We start from the raw sequence: 16,829 nt of genomic DNA on the forward strand, positions 1-16,829 counted from the left end.
AGGCAAATTTTTATCCAGAGACGGATATGTAGATGGACACAATTCCCAGATTATAAATTTAGAATTATATTGTCTCTTCTAATGAAGTTAAGGGCACCAAAAACGCCAGGAGAAACACAGAATGTTGACTACAGGTCTAGGAATGTTTGTAAAGGAGAAAGTGATCACAGCTAGCTCTGGGCCCCATGAAGCTTATGACTGCCCTTAATTTTGGGTTATTGAGGATGTAAAGGAGAATTTCATATTTTAAAAGTAAGTTCTATCCTTAAAGCTAACACTGAAAACAAACAAATATATACTAATCTGTGGGGACAAAGGAAGATGTCTGAAGTACACCTTAAGATTCATTCCTTTCACACACTTTCATATAATATGAGTCAATTAATTTGGGGGTTTATCCCAAAGAATCATTCTGGAACCCTCTCCAGCATACTAAAGGCATAGTGATGTGATGGTAGTGGATTGTTTGCAGTCACCTTTAAACCCTCTTTAGTAAACTGAACTGTTCTTGTTCTCTGCTATAAGAAACAATGGAAATTTTAATTTTAATCATGGTAAACTCAAGTACCCCAATACACTTTTCCAGTCCTTCAATATGTAGATTGACTTTCTTAAGCAATCCTACCTATGATGTGTAGTAGTTCTTAATTTGTCGTCATCAGACCTGATCCTGGAAGCTGCTCCGCATGAGCAGAGTCCACATCCATTGAGCAGGATTTGGGCTTTATTTTGTCACTTAATACATTTTAAAGTATTAAATTTTAGGAGATGACATTAAAGTTTTAGTTGATGGTGCCTAATGGGAGGAGGAGCGGTTGTTTTTTGAATCCTGGGCCATTGGAAAATCAGCACCTTGCAGTATCAGGCTCCATGAGAGCAACAGTCAGCTTTTAAAAACTGTGAAATAAATCATGGTAGATGTAGAAGCAAACTTTGTGCTTTACAAAAAGAAAAAATACCATAGTAAGCTTTTTTGCAGGAGAGGATTGTTTTTAATCTCCAGTCCAAGAAAACTGTTCTCCAATATTGCCTTTTTTTTATTAAAAGGATCTAATACACGTGATAGGAGTTCACCTCCCCCAGGATACATTCCAGATGAGCTGCACCAGGTGGTACGAAATGGATCATTCACTAGTATCAATAGTGAAGGAGAGTTCATTCCAGAAAGCATGGATCAAGTAAATATTTTTTTTTTCCATTTCCACTTGATTAAATGTCACTGTGGGCATGGTGACTGACTGACCTACCAATTACCACCTATCAGCTTTTCAGTTAATGTTTCTATAATGGTTTAAGTACTATAAACCTAGTAAGCATTACCACCTTCCTCTAGCAGGTGCACAGGGGCGTGTCATTCTGTTCCTCTGATCTGTCTGTTACTCAACTATTCCACCAGAATGAAGCTATTAGAATCTACCAGAATTCCTGCTCTCTCTCTCAATATCATATCCTATCTGGATACTGATGGAAAAGGTGGGTGGGGTCTGAATAGCTCAGAGGATTGAAAAGGGGATATGTAGTACTTTTCACATCTGGGCCATTATTATTTATCCTTATTACAGTGGTGTCTCATTGCCCCATTTGAGATCAGGACCCCCTACAGGAAGACTTTGTACTCACAAGTAGTAAGAGTCAGTACTTACAATGAAGCATTTACAATGAGATGAGATGAGAGAGAGTGGAAGAGAAAACAGAAGCATAGTGTGAAAGTGACTTGTCAGTTGCACAGCAAGTCAGTGTCTGAACTGGGAGTAGAACTTATATCTCCAGACCCTCAGTGCCAGGCCCTGTCCTCTGGACAACGCTGCCTACCCATCCTCTGATCAGATCCAGCCCATTTCTGTACATAATAATCATTACCATTGGCCTGCATAAAGTCAGTTGATGCCTCTCAGACATTTCAAGTACACAAATGCTCACAGGAAATTAGAGACCAAGGATTGCATGTATGGACACTCCAAAACGTAAAATATTTATAGCACATGCAACTGTAACAACCACCTGCATGAGTCATCAGTGTTTAAACCTAGGACCTTCAGCTCTATAGCATATGCCTCTACCATTTAATCTATAGGAATAACTCACTCAGCTGGTAGAAGTAGTAGACTGTTATCCTCTCTGGACCAGCCACTCAAAAGGGCATGTAACCTGGATTGCCACCGACACAGCAAAAGACACACCTCTGACCCCATAACCATCTCTTTTCCAAATTTCAAGTTCCTTCTCCTGGAGCCGTTTCTTTAAAAAACAAAATTTTTTGAAACATTGCCACAGCTAACTATCTTTAGTAGCTTAATTTTTTTGCTCATATTTTCCAAAAAATTTCAGCCTGAGATAGAGACCAAGCAATTTTGTTAATCTAATATAGGTGTTGCAAATACTTCCTCTCTTTGTGTGTGTACTACATACATTTCTTTTAACATAATTGCTATAATTTACTATTTCCTAAACACTGTAAATTAAATACAAACACTGTTTGTATTAGGTGGGAGAAGAGCACCAGAGTGCTTTTCAACAAGCAGGACTCCATACAATATGACTTCGGCCACATCAGTTATAACTGCTGATTTTTATGATCAGTATGTTAGGGTTTTGAGCTATAAAATGTGATGCAAAGAACCAACAATAAAAAAAAAATTTCAGTCCCTCTCTTATGGTTACTTACTAGATGCTGGATCCATTGTCCTTGAGCAGTCCTGAAAACTCTGGCTCAGGAAGCTGCCCCTCACTTGACAGTCCTTTAGATGGGTAAGAACTACTTACATTGAGCACTTTTTTCTGCTAGATTGCTTGAAAGTACTGACCACAGAACATAGTAAGTCAACCTTCAGAAACAATTTCTAGGTGTACTTTTTTCAAACACACACAGAAAAGCAAAAACACTATAACTTATTGGGATTTAACTGCTTACTGATGCACAGAAGAGAAGAGTGCCATATCAGCCTGTTATTTTTGAAGATGCATGAAATTTAATACATCAGTTTCTGGACTTGCTGCTTTTTGTTGCACACAGAGATTTATTGTAAATCTGGACATCGTTGTCTTGTTTGTAAATTGAGTGTATTCCACAGCCATGAACAGCTCCATTAAACATCCACTTTAGAATTTGGCATAATCTGCAAGAAACTTCCATTCTACTAATAGGTTACCCAGCATTGTGCTTAATATTACTGCACAGATGATAAATCAGTGCAAACAGTCAAACATAAATGGAAAGGTGAGTGATAGTTGTGTATAGTCATTGCAGATAAAGATCCATTCAAAACATAAGATTATATTGTTGGCACATTTCACTGAACATTTCAGTTCCACCTACATGCCCAAATATTATAAATAAAACAAAATTTGAACATTTCCCAGATGAACTGACTGACTTATTTGCTAAGTTGAATATTTTCTGTTCTGAAATAAATCATTGTACAGGAGAAACAAGCAGATACAGTCAACTTATCTTGGTTTGGTTTTAAATTTGCTTTAGGTTTTGTCATTTTGTGCCACTCTTGTCTAATATTTGGAGGTGTGGAGTTTAAATACTTAATTAAAATTATTAGTACACATTTATGAACCACAGATCCACCAACCTGAAATGGATGGTTGTTCCCATGTTGAACCAGTCAGACTGGCAGAACAGCCAGTCATAGTTGAGGTAAATTCCTTGTGCCTTCTTTCCTTATTTGATGAAGACATCATTGTGGAAGGACTTATCTTCCACGCATGCTGCAAAGTCCATTTTTTCCGGCATTTAAAATAATCGGGGAGCTGGAAACTGAAGGATGATCTGAGAGGGTCTCACCATATGGTTGTGGAGAGGGCATTTATTCTCTTTTGTGGGAAAGTAAAAATTAATCTATTTGAAATTGGAAGTTTGAATCAAAACTTTATAATGACAGGTTTCATGAAAAAAACCCTAAAATATACTTAAATTTTGGGTGATGGTTAAAGGTGTGGGTAGACATCATAACTCAAATAAATAAAATTCTTCAACCCAGCACATGGTGCAAAATTTCTGCATTGTCATCAGAAATGAAACATGTCCATGCTTTCCCTTTGTGTTGTCTTGTAATTTAATTTGTTGTAAAGTTTTGTGATCCTGCCAGTAATTAACTGTTGATGATTGAAGCGCTCATGGAGTTAAATATCCATTCAAAAGTCTTGCTCTCTTCCTGTTCCACTCTGACAAGAGCCAAAAGACTAACTTCCCATATCCAAAGCACCGCAGGAACTTCTTCCTCTAATCTGTTCTCACTGTCAAAACATCAACAGCACTCCTTTCCTGTACTAGCAATGCAGGGCTAGAAGAGGGTAAAAAGTGTGGGGAAAGATTCACTCCCAGCTTGTTTTGTGCTTATGGAGCATGGGACAGAGAATGACAACAACAGGGGCTTCTGATCTATCTCCGCTTCTCAAATGTTTATACTGGTAGGGAAAAACTGCTGTGTCCAGGAACACATGCTAAGTGGACTCAGAACTAGACTGGAGTCCCATGAGTCAAAATAGTGGCACAGCAATGGGGTATGTGAGTCACTCTGAAATCTAGCTTGATATCAGTGGCATACTGAATATGGTTACCTTGGAGTTGAAGATCAGATACATCTTAGACTGCAAACTTTAAGTTTCAGAGGGGTAGCCCTGTTAGCCTGTATCAGCAAAAACAATGAGGAGTCCTTGTGGCACCTTAAAGACTAACAAATTTATTTGGGCATAAGCTTTCGTGGGCTATAACCTACTTCATCGGATGCATATGATGAAGTGGGTTATAGCCCATGTATACCCAAATAAATTGGTTAGTGTAAGGTGCCACAAGGACTCCACATTGTTTAAACTTTGAAGGCTATAACTACTTAGAGTTAAGGCATGTATCTCTTCATGTCCATTTTTTGGGAAAGACAATTAGCTTACAATTTCATGTCAAAGTATCACAAAAGGATCTTTGAAAATTTTTGAGATTTGAACTTTCCGGAAGCTTGGAAATACTTAGGGGCAAAAGATTGCTTACTGGATGAATTCATTTAGTTATGCTTATCCAATTAGAGAAGGAGAGAGAAATTACTATCCTTTCCAATGGAAGGAAAGATTAGTTCTATAGCTATTTATACCATGTTTAAGAAGTTTCAAGAAGCTTCACAGACTTCAAGAAAACTTGAATCATAGATCTCCATTCCTCCATTCATGTAGCATTTGTTTTCTAATAAGAGTACTCCATTTCTGTAGGAAAGAAAGCTTTCTACTCCTGAATAATTGGCACTTCTATAGCAACTTTTCATTTGAGAATCAGTGCTTCACAAATATTATTTTAGTCTCTCAACTACCCCTTTGAGATAATTGTTATCCCCATTTTACAGATAACAAAACTTATGTATGGTACAGAGAGATTGCATCAATGCTTGAAATATCCACTTTGTAGCTGGTGTGTAAAAGGTTATGCACTCGATTTTAGGTAGTTAGGGTTTTTATTGGGCTGTCAAGTGATTAAAAAAAATCACGATTAATCACACAATTAAAAAAAAATCAATATTCAAATATATTGATTTCAATTACAACAGAATACAAAGTATACAGTGCTCACTTTTTGATTACAAATATGTACACTGAAAACAAACAAAAGAAAGTATTTTTCAGTTATATTAGTATGAGGTTTCAATTGCTTTATCATGAAAGTTGAACTTACAAATGTAGAATTATGTACAAAAAACCCCTGCATTCAGAAACAGTGTAAAACTTTAGAGCCTACAAGTCCAATCAGTCCTACTTCTTGGTCAGCCAATCACTCAGACAAACAAGTTTGTTTACATTTGCAGAAGATGATGCTGCCTGCTTTTTGTTTACAATATCACCTGAAAGTGAGAACAGGCATTTGCATGGCACTGTTGTAGGCAGTGTCACAAGATATTTACATGCCAGATGCACTAAAGATTCATATGTCCATTCATGTTTCAACCACCATTCCAGAAGACATGCATCCATGCTAATGATGGGTTCTGCTCAATAACTATCCAAAGCTGGGCAAACCGATGCAGGTTCATCATCATCATCTGAGCCAGATGCCACTAGCAGAAGGTTGATTTTCTTTTTTGGTGGTTTGGGTTCTGTAGTTTCCGCATCAGAGTGTTTGTTCTTTTAAGACTTCTGAAAGCATGCTCCACCCCCTCATCCCTCTGATTTTGGAAGGCACTTCAGATTCTCGGATCGAGTGCTGTAGCTATCTTTAGAAATTTCATATTGGTATTTTTACATTTTGTCAGATTTGCAGTGAAAGTATTCTTAAAAACTAACATGTGCTGGGTCATCATCCGAGACTGCTATAACAAGAAATATATGGCAGAATGTGGGTAAACAGAGCAAGAGACATACAGTTCTCCCCCAGGGAGTTCAGTCACAAATTTAATTAACGCATTATTTTTTTAACTAGCCTCATCAGCACAGAAGCATGTCCTCCGGAATGGTGGCTGAAGCATGAAGGGGCATACAAATGTTTAGCATATCTAGCATGTAAATACCATGCAGTGCCAGCTACAAAAGTACCATGTGAATGCCTGTTCTCACTTTCAGGTGATATTGTAAACAAGAAGTGGGCAGCATTATCTACTGTAAATTTAAACAAACTTTTCTCTTAACGATTGGCTGAATAAGAAGTAGGACTGAGTGGACTTGTAGGCGCTAAAATTTTACATTCTTTTGTTTGAGTGCAGTTATGTAACAAAACTACATTTGTAAGTTGCAGTTTCATGATAAAGAGGTTGCACTACAATACTGGTATGAGGTTAATTGAAAAATATTTTTTACAGTGCAAATATTTGTAATAAATATAAAGTGAGCACTGTACACTTCATATTCTGTGTTGTAATAGAAAGATATTTGAAAATGTAGTAAAACATCCAAAATATTTAATAAATTTCAATTGGTATTCTGTTTAACAGTGTGATTTTTTTGAGTTAATCACATGAGTTAACTGTGATTGAGTAACAGCCTTCATTTTTTGCCTAATTTTTGATTTTTTCTAAGAGAACCAATTAACCTTGATTGGTAGACTGAAAGTATCCTATGAAAAAGTTTCTTGCATAGAAATTTTTTGACTTGCCTCAACCAATCCAGAGACTCTTGTCATCCTCATTTAGTTTGCCTCTTACTTTGTTCAAGGACTCCTAACAGGGGTTTAGGCTTGTCTCCATTTCTGCTTCTGTTGCCTACTAGAGAAATCCTTATCTGGAAAAGGAAGATGCTGGGGTGGTATGGTTATGAAAGTGCTCTACTGCAATTGGTTGTTCTGTCTGACTGGAATCCCATCCATTCCTGTTTGGTGGCTGGGAGTTACATAAAGACAAATTTCTAGGTAAGAAATTTGACCACATGAAAAACCCCTTAATTCAATAAAATTGCTTTTTAAAGTTTTTTATGAAAACACTTGAGCTTCACAGAAGGAAAAAGGAAATCCGAGAGCTGCAAGACTCTGCATTTCTTTGGCAAAAAATATTAATAGGCTACAAAAATTCTTGCTAAATTAATATCCTGTAACTGATGTTTTGATTTTGTTTATCCATGAAGGTGCAAAGCACGAGCTCGTGTGTGGCTTCATTGGCACTGCTGTGTCTACTAAGAGTCTGTACTAATGAGCAGTGCCATTCGTTTCCTCCCTATCCCAAGCAAGATCCATCCATTGTAATTGATGCCTACAAGCTTTGGTATTTCAAAGTTGAGTCCCATTCATGTCTACAATAGCACACACTGTACTGTATAATTCAACAATTATAAAACAGTAAAACTTAAGTGCTTGCCTGACTACTCTGACTCTCCAGTAACAGAGCATCTAAAATGTTGTCTTACGCTTCTAGAGATAGCTACCCCAAATCTCGGATGCCACGAGCACAGAGCTATCCAGATAACCACCAGGAGTTTTCAGGTAGGTAAATCTATTGGGGCCATTTAGTCTTACCAGATACATCCAGCTGTAAGTAACATGTCTCAGGATGCATGTACATAGTATATGTGATGCTTCCTTGGGGTACCCAGGGTTTTGAGGCACCTCACTACCACCTTCCCTTAGGGTGAGGAAACCTTTTGTTTGTGTTTGCCATGGCTCAGCTCCCCAGCGCTACCAGCCATGGCCATACAAGCACTTGCCTCTAGACCTCACAGGCCCCGCTGTCCCTCTACAGGTCAGTAGTTGGCACACCTCAACTCTTCAGGCATCTCTACAGTACATCCTCTCATCCGCTGAACACTCTCCATATTCACAGATTCGCTGTTTCCAAAGACTCAAAACACCTCAGCTTACCAGTTTCACCTCAGATCAGTGCTGTGCTTAACACATAACACTTAGATTTGTTTATAGTGAAATCAGGTATAAGTTTATTTAACAAAGCATAGAGAATCAAGTAGTAGCAAGTAGAAGTATTGAAAACAAATTACAAATGAAATAAAATCATAACACACATTGTAGAGCCTAAACTTAAGATACTCATGTCTTGTAGAGTATTGCTCACCCAGAATCTTTGCAGTGCTTTACAGCCTGGCTGGCTATGACCCTCTTTTCATGAGACAAGAGACAAGCATGCTGTCAGTTTGCTTCCTAGGTGAAGTATTCAGTGTGTCCCTTTGGACTTCCAAGATAGGCCAGACCAATCTTTTGTCTTTATTCATAAACAAGAATATCCCCCTTCAGTTTGTTCCTTCCTATAGATTTCTTCTCTTGTAGATTTTGCAAAGTATTATCCAATTAGTACAGACATTTTGTATTGATTATAATGACCAGTGGCTACTGGGTCTCAATAGAGACCTCACATACCACCCTTTGGTGAACTATTCTACAAATACCCAAGGGATCCCTGTGAAACCCTCTGCACTGTCTGCCAGTTGGCACCAAGGGATTTTTGGGTCACAGGAGAAGATAATTTTGCCTCTCATCCAAAAGCAAGAGAGACACCTTTGTTTGGTGGCACAGGACTAGGAGTCAGACCAGGACCATAGTTCCGGTTTGCCAGTGAATAGTTGTGTAACCTTGGGTGATTTATTTAACCTGTCTGAGCCTTTATTTCACTATTTTTTCCACATGTCCCATGCCTCATTCAATGCACAGAATAGACAATGCTCAATTAATGGACAGCTATTCAATATTTTGTTTGATCCTTTTTGTTCAGTATATGGTCCTCGATCTTACTTAGTGCACACTATTCAAACCCTTCTGTAAAAGCAGGATTATTAATTTTGTCAGAGGTTTTTCATTGGCACTCATCACGATAGTATCCAAGTGCTTCACAAACATCTATTAATTAATCTTCACAAAACTGCTGTGAGGTGACAAGATATTATCCCCATTTTACACACGGGGAGCTGAAGCACAGATTAGGATTAAAAGTATTCTCTAATTTTGGGTGCCTAATTTGAGGTGCCTGGACCTGATTTTTCAGAGTAACTAGTATTATGTAGTAGTTTTTATATTGAAGCACAACTCCAGTTGACTTCAGTTGCATTTGTGAGTGTTCGGAACTTCTGCAAATCAGACCCCAGAGTCTGAAGGCAGACACCTGGAAAATGACACAATCAGTGGCCACCTGTGAAAAGCTTGGTGTAAGTGACTTGGTTAGCATCAGACAGGAACTCTGTGGCAGAGACGATAGAATCAGATTTTCTGGGGCAGCGTTCAACTGGTTTAACCACGGGATCTTCCTTTCTCTTCCTGCTATTTCCTATCTCGGTCACTGCATACCTTCCAACTTCTACAACAAATGAGGCAGTAGTCCTACAGCCAACAGCCTGCTTCATTGCACATCCCTGATTTGTCCCCAGAGTAGGTCTATCAGGTGTAGTGAATGAGACAAGTGTCCTATGGAAAAAATAGGATCTGATCATTAAAGACTGTCATAATGCATTCACATAAGGGGGCTTAATTAAGGTTGCACAGGCAACCTGAATTCTGGCATTTCTTAACTTGTGTGCTTGACTCTGCAATCTGAAGATTTTTTTTTTTTTAAAAACTTATGAAATTACACTTACACACTCTAATTCCATCAGGTGGCATCATATTGAACCTTTAGATCACCACATCTCTGCCACTTGAGCTAACAGAGTAAATGATAGCAGTATTAGGTTATCATCCTCTATGTGGAGCAGCACTTAATGGAAGATGACACATACTTTGGCAGTGGGGTTGACAAGTATTTGCTGACAGCAGAAACTGAGACTCAAGAATCTTGGGTTCCATTCCAGGCTCTAGAAGAGAATGTCCTCTTTTGGCCTACTTCAAAGCTTGACCTCTTCTACCCCATTCCTTCCAACCTGTCCCAGTGCTGACTCTTCCCTACTCCTGGCTTCTGATTCCAGCCTCCTTGCTCAGTCAGCTCCAGTTCCTCCTTTCTTGTCCCAGCTCCTTGTTGTCAGTCTTATTGCCCAGACAGCCCTCATCATAGTCTTTCCCTGGTTCCTCATACAGTCTATATCTTTCTCCTGCCCCACCTCTGGCTCAGTCTCTCTCCCTGGGCTCCTCATCCAATTTCAGCCTCCCATCCCCACCCCCACCTCCTCCTTGGCTCCAGGTCCCAGTCTCCCCAGCTCCTCGTCTAATCTCAGTGTTCCCTACTCAGGTACCTGGCTACCAGCTCTTCCTTCTACCCCTCTCCTGTTTCCCTCACCAACTCTGTCCCAGCTCCCAATTCCCAGTCTATCCCCTCCCCAACTCCCAGTCACAGTTTCTCCACTGCCAATCCCTGTCTCACCAGGCCACTTGTTCCAGTCTGCTCCTGTCTCTCTCTCATGGTCTGGTTTTTGTCCCTTCTGCATTCAAATGAGACAGCTTACTCCTTCACACTGCCTGAGTGCCAGCAGGAGAGTTGAGAGCACAGGAGAGACCAGCTACTTGCTCTGTTTCCGTACCAGCCTTTGTAGCTCTGGGTTGGAGCATGCTCAGTCAATCTGTGAGGATGATACATGTTTAGTCTGGTCAGTGCTAGGAGCTGAGAGGCTGGAGCATGCTCAGTGAGGATGGAATCTTTGGAGATTTTAGCTAGCAAGTCTAAACTGAGTATGTGAAAACAATTTTTTTGTAAAGGTTTATAATTTAGCCAGATTTGAGTGGCCTTTTTACCAGAGGGCAAAAAACACATCCTTGAAACAAAGGCCGCTCCTGCTCCTTGCCAAATTTCAGGAACCTGCTCCAAAGCATGCAGGTGTTCGAGCATTTCAAAGAAAGTCACCAGAATTTTTTTAACATGGTCAAAATATATATATTTTCTGAGCCTCATTCTCAGAAACATCTAAACCCTTTTGGCAGAAATTTTCCAGACAAATTGAGCCTGAGGCAGACAACCAGCACAGAAAATGTCAGCCCAAATAGTTAAAGTTTGGCAAGGTACAAAACTGAAAAACAGGGTCTTATAAGGAGAAGTGTTGGACAACCTTAATAGGTGGTGCAACCAGCCCTGCTTATGATAGGAATCATGCAGTGACCTATGGGGTAGTGGGTGGCAGACAACTGGATACACCAGTGAGGGAGAGGTTTAGCAACAGATGCTAGGACAAACCCTTCTTATGTGTTGAACGTTAAATGAATAGAATGCAGTGTTTCCATACACATGAAGTCTGTAGATGTCTTAGATATTTTTACAGAAAGTGCCATGAATCTTTTTTCCATTCAGCATAAACAGGAGATTGCTTTTAACATTTCAGGCAGAAAATTCCCACAAACAATGCTGCCGCTCCAGATAGTTTACTAACTAAGGTTTATAGAAAAAGCTTACTTGCCAATCGAAGGAAAAAAATCTACTAAGACATAATTTTCTGTTCTATTGGTATTGTAATCTTGTGCCTGCTTAGAAACAGATGGTAGCATGTTTGAGTGGATGTGATATCTAATTAAATTTATTTTTTTATTGTTTTGCTGTTTTATCATTTATAGGGACTAAAACATGATTAGTAGGCTGAATGTTAATTTGCTGATCTTTATATGCACAGCCTTCCAGTTTACAAGTCTCTTTATACAAGAGTCCACTTCAGGGTTAAGTGTAGGGTTGCTTTTTTAAACACTTGTGATGCAAGACCAATTAAAATTTGGTTTGTTTTATGAATTTTTCCTCATGTGTTTAATTTTGCAATGTATGATAATATTTTCTTTGTTCCCCATAGACTATGATATCCCAGTATTTGAGAAATTTGGAAAAGGCGGGACTTATCCCCGAAGGTATCATATTTCATATCATCACCAAGATTACAATGATGGTGAGTATGGGACAGTAACATTTTCAATATTTATTTTTTTCAAAAAAGAAGTTGAAAGAGTTAACAAATATAATCTGAAAATGTTGGAGAAGCAAACAGGTGTTCTCTCTGAAATAAATGTAAAGCATGCTTAAAGTTAGTCACAAATCTGTGTTTAGGCATGTGACGGGGTTGGGACTCACCACTGCAGCGCTTCCCGCTGGCACATCTGGGAATTAGCTCTGTCCTCTGCAGGGCACCCTGTGCCAGTGGTGTCCCGTTCATCATCTGCTCCCCTGTTCATATCCAGAGCCACGTTGCTCCCTGATGGGCGACGTCCACTTCTGGTCACTGCCCTCCGACAGTGCCCCTTAGTCCATCCTTACCCCCTTCCGGGCCAGGGGGGTTTAACAGCAGTCTTCCAGCTCGCCTCTGCCACAGTGGCCAACCACAACCCCCAAAGTCTAGTCCCTCTGCTCAAGGGCCAGTTGCAGTCTGTCACGGCCACTCCTCCACAGCCAGGTGCAGTACAAGGGGTGGGGGGGGGGGGGGGAGAGGCAGACACCCAGGCCCTCCTACTGCTCTGGGTCCCAACCCAGGGACCCTCTAGTGTCAGCCTCTCCATCCTCCTTCTCTCCGCTCATCTGTCCGTCTTCCCTGGGTCACTTCCCCTCTGACCCCTTGCACCCTCTAGGCCCTTCTGGTCAGGGCCTGCAGTCTGACAGGTATTGGGCTGGAGCTCTCCTCTGGGCGCACCCCAAGCCTGCCCAGCACTGCGCTGTCCAAGGTGCTGGTCTCCTTAGCTCAGGAGACAGACCTTCCCCTCTGAAGGTCTGGGAGAAACTCCCTGCTCCTCTCCTGGGCAGCCTTTATATAGAGGAGTCTAGCCTGGCCCCGATTGGCTGCCCTCTGCTCTGCACTGATTGGCTCCCCCACAGTCCCTCTCTGTTTGGCTGCCGTTCCACACAGCCGCTCTGGCCTGTTGTAGCCCAATCTTGCCTGGGGGTGGGGCACCACCCTACCACAAGGCACCTAAATTAAAGTAGCCTGATTTTTCAAAGATGCTGAGCTGCCCCAGCTCCTGTGAAGATGTAGATTAGAGTATTAGGGAATCATGGGAGCAACTGTACATGGAAACCATCTCTGCCAAAAGCCTATGCACAAACTATACAGAACATACAATGAATGCCATGAGTAATTGTGATACTTTACTACCCAGAATAGACTTCGCTGTTACTCAATCTGGAATAGCATAGAGTAGCTAAATTGTTGCTCCTGTTTACTGATTCTCATAATAAAAGAGAAGAAGGATAGGTCATGAAATTGAAAAGCAATAAATTTAAAACTCAAAAATACTTGTTAATTAACCTGTGGAACTAATTGCTGGAAGGTATTGTATTTCAAAACAAGATTAGACATTTGGATAATGAGTTACATTAGATAGAGAAAAAAGAGGGGAGGGAATCCATGCTTCCATGCCTGTAGAAGTTTCTTCCTAGCTCCCATCAGTTAGTGGTTGACAGGAAGAAACTTCTACAGGCAGGTAATTCCCGTAGTGTCCATTATGGACTATCTTTCATCTTCATCTGAACTTAAACACCTTCTGTGTGAGGATTCCTCACTAGGTGGGCCATTAGAACTCTAGTGTATCTTTGGCCTGTTTTCCAGGAATAGATAATAGCCTTTCATAGCAGTGAAGATAGAAGTATTGTTGCCTTTGGAACTTGTCTCCATTTTCTTCAAACCACCAGTAGAAAGAGTCACTTAATTATGAAACTGTTTGCAGGAATTGCAGATGTTACTTATGCACTTCTCCCAGCTAGCCAGTCTTGGACTAAGTCATTAAGCTAGTTTAAGTCTGAGCTCTACATGTAGGCATTCTGCACACTTTCCCTCTCAGCAGGCTAAACCAGTAACTTTCATTATCATTTCATCATATTCTATGGAAGATTTGAATTGTTTTGTTTTCAGTGCACACTTCATGCAGTATACAGACATATATTGTTTAGTACTTATTCTTCATGGTACAGTATTCTAGGTAGTCTTTGTGCATCATTACAGGTCGTAAAACCTTTCCAAGGGCTAGAAGGACCCAGGGGAACAGCTTCCGGTCTCCAGTCAGTTTCAGCCCCACCGATCACTCCCTGAGTACAAGCAGTGGGAGCAGCACCTTTACTCCAGAGTATGAGGAGAATCGAATGAGAAGAAGGGGAAGTGACATAGACAATCCTACCCTGTCAGTAATGGACATCAGCCCACCTAGCCGCTGTAAGTTAAAAAGGCACATTACAGTCTTCAAAGGAAAATTTTAAAAAAATCTCGTTAAATATATAATACATCAGAACCAACAAAATTACTAAAATACATGTTATTAAAGGCATATCCATAGTATTATTACAGTATTACATTATAATTATAACTTATATTATAACTAATCACTAATTTTCTTAACATTTAATAATGTTAGTGTACATCTGGACCTGAAGTAGTAAGATGCTTACCAGTCAAATGATGACTTTATTTGCTCTTGCTGCTATGGGCTTAATTTTTTTGTTTCGATAAACAGGGGACTTAATTAGTATGGTGGTTGGGTGTGTGTGTTTATACTAGCTATGTATGCTTTGTAGTTGCTGTAGATCATGTCTTGTTTTTAAAGGGTACTCTTAAAATACTTCGGTGATGAAATGTATTTTAGTCTCCTTTTCAGGTACTTTAGTAAGTACCTCAGATGTGCGTATCTTGTACTTATGTGTTTGGATGTATTTTTATGGATAAAATATAGATTATTAGGTAGCTGACAGGATCACATTTTCTATTTAGAGGAAATTTTATAAATCCGTGCTTTTTACATGGAAATTTAAAATTAAAGTATTTTTTTCAAGAGTTTTATTTTTGTGTTCCAGTTTTTCTTGAACAACTGAATAACAAACTCATTCTAAAAACAAGACATACTTCTATTTTCAGCACCACGAGCGCCAACTAACTGGAGACTTGGCAAGCTGCTGGGTCAGGGTGCTTTTGGCAGAGTATATCTATGTTATGATGCTGACACCGGAAGAGAATTGGCTGTTAAACAGGTTCAATTTGACCCTGACAGTCCAGAGACAAGCAAGGTAAGAGACCCTGAAAGAAATATTTGTAAAGGGATCACTTTAAGAGTGGTTTTCTGTGTGGTCTAAACTGATGTTGCTTTTTGCTTTCACTTAATTTTATGAATGTTTGAGGACATATACTTCTATGAGTCTGTACGACAGATAAACATCCCGTTTCATTAAAATCTTCATAACTCAGTTGAATGAATATAGTGGTATGTAACACATGATTTCATCTTCAGATATATCTCTCTGAAACTAACATGTATTATCAAATTCAATACAGTCTGAGGCTATAAAGCTAAACCATAATCTAACATGGAAGGTACATTCTACAGAAATATTATTTTAAGTAGTAAAGTGAAAAATATAGGAACCTAGTGTACATTAGCTTTGTTTGATAATGAAACCAATAGAGAATGTTTTGATGAAGAACACTGTTTAATGGATATGACTGCAGTTATGTACAAATTGACATTATAGGTAAAGTGCAATGCCAATGAACCTACTGTAATTGGTCCCCTATATTGCTCTCCCAAGAGCATTGTTTTAGTGCTTTTGTTGACAGGTAGTATTTACATACGTCTAATCTGAACTTGTCCTTCTTTAAATACAGTTACAGTCAGAAATGTAAAAACGGCACCATGTTACTGCCCAGATCTGCTCCTTGTTTGTATTCCAAGTTGTAGCTGCCAGTTTTACTGACAAAAATAAATTCTTCTTTTCATTCATTAGGATTCCATAGTCAGTACAGTTGTGGGGAGAGTGGGCTGGATTCCATTCCAGCTCATGCATCATCTGCAGAATTAACTGGCTGACTTCCAGCTGTAGACTGTATTACTGCTGGTGGCATAGGAGCTAGACAGAACAAAGATTGACTTGCAGCTGTAGTTTTTAGTGCTGGTGCTTTAAAAACAAATTATTGTAAAAAGTAACCAATTTGCTCTGGAAATCATAAGGACAGTAAACGTGGAACCACATGATGCCATTTTTGCAGTAGTTACCTTTCAGAAGTTACCAAACTTGCCATTACTTCTTGTAACACACCCGTGGCAACATCAAGTGGTCTGTGATGGATAAATACCAAGTTTTGGTGAAGGGCTTCCATATGGAACCTCTGGAATGCTTAAAATTCTAAATCATACCTATTTTTTAATGAACTTGTATAGGGAAATTTACAGCAGGGAATAAGTGGCTTTTCCACCCTTAACCACTTCCATGCTATAAAAATAAATAATAAAATATATATCTGGGAGGAAAAACAAAACTAAAATATGTAATTAATTGTGAACTATAGTTTAGATTTATAAATGTGTTGCTTAACTTGAGATAAGCTTTTATGAACTAATTCTAGTGATACCCGAAGAAAGACTTAATTTGAGAATTTTTCATCCAACTGAAAATTTGTAACATAATATTACAGTACAGCTCTTGAATTTGTTGACATTTTAAAATAAAGTACCTGACAGGTTCTAGTTTCTGAGTATATGAGATTGAGAATGATTCTTGAAATCAAAAGAAACTGAAATAACTGGAAAATATCCCTAAAGA

At 39.3% G+C, this 16,829-nt stretch overlaps 1 protein-coding gene across 1 annotated transcript in view; it reads left to right on the forward strand.

Annotated features, from left to right (window-relative positions):
* The window catches only part of MAP3K2 (mitogen-activated protein kinase kinase kinase 2), a 92,533-nt gene that overhangs the window by 59,733 nt on the left and 15,971 nt on the right, over nt 1–16,829 (forward strand). Inside the window, exons 8-13 of the mRNA XM_073305011.2 lie at nt 1,048–1,178; nt 2,669–2,748; nt 7,830–7,897; nt 12,115–12,207; nt 14,248–14,454; nt 15,151–15,299. Coding sequence (XP_073161112.1) covers nt 1,048–1,178; nt 2,669–2,748; nt 7,830–7,897; nt 12,115–12,207; nt 14,248–14,454; nt 15,151–15,299 — 728 coding nt within the window. The remainder of the gene's footprint in view (nt 1–1,047; nt 1,179–2,668; nt 2,749–7,829; nt 7,898–12,114; nt 12,208–14,247; nt 14,455–15,150; nt 15,300–16,829) is intronic.

This window comes from Lepidochelys kempii, chromosome 11 (assembly GCF_965140285.1).
Source record: "Lepidochelys kempii isolate rLepKem1 chromosome 11, rLepKem1.hap1, whole genome shotgun sequence".
Classification (NCBI taxonomy): Eukaryota; Metazoa; Chordata; order Testudines; family Cheloniidae; genus Lepidochelys; species Lepidochelys kempii.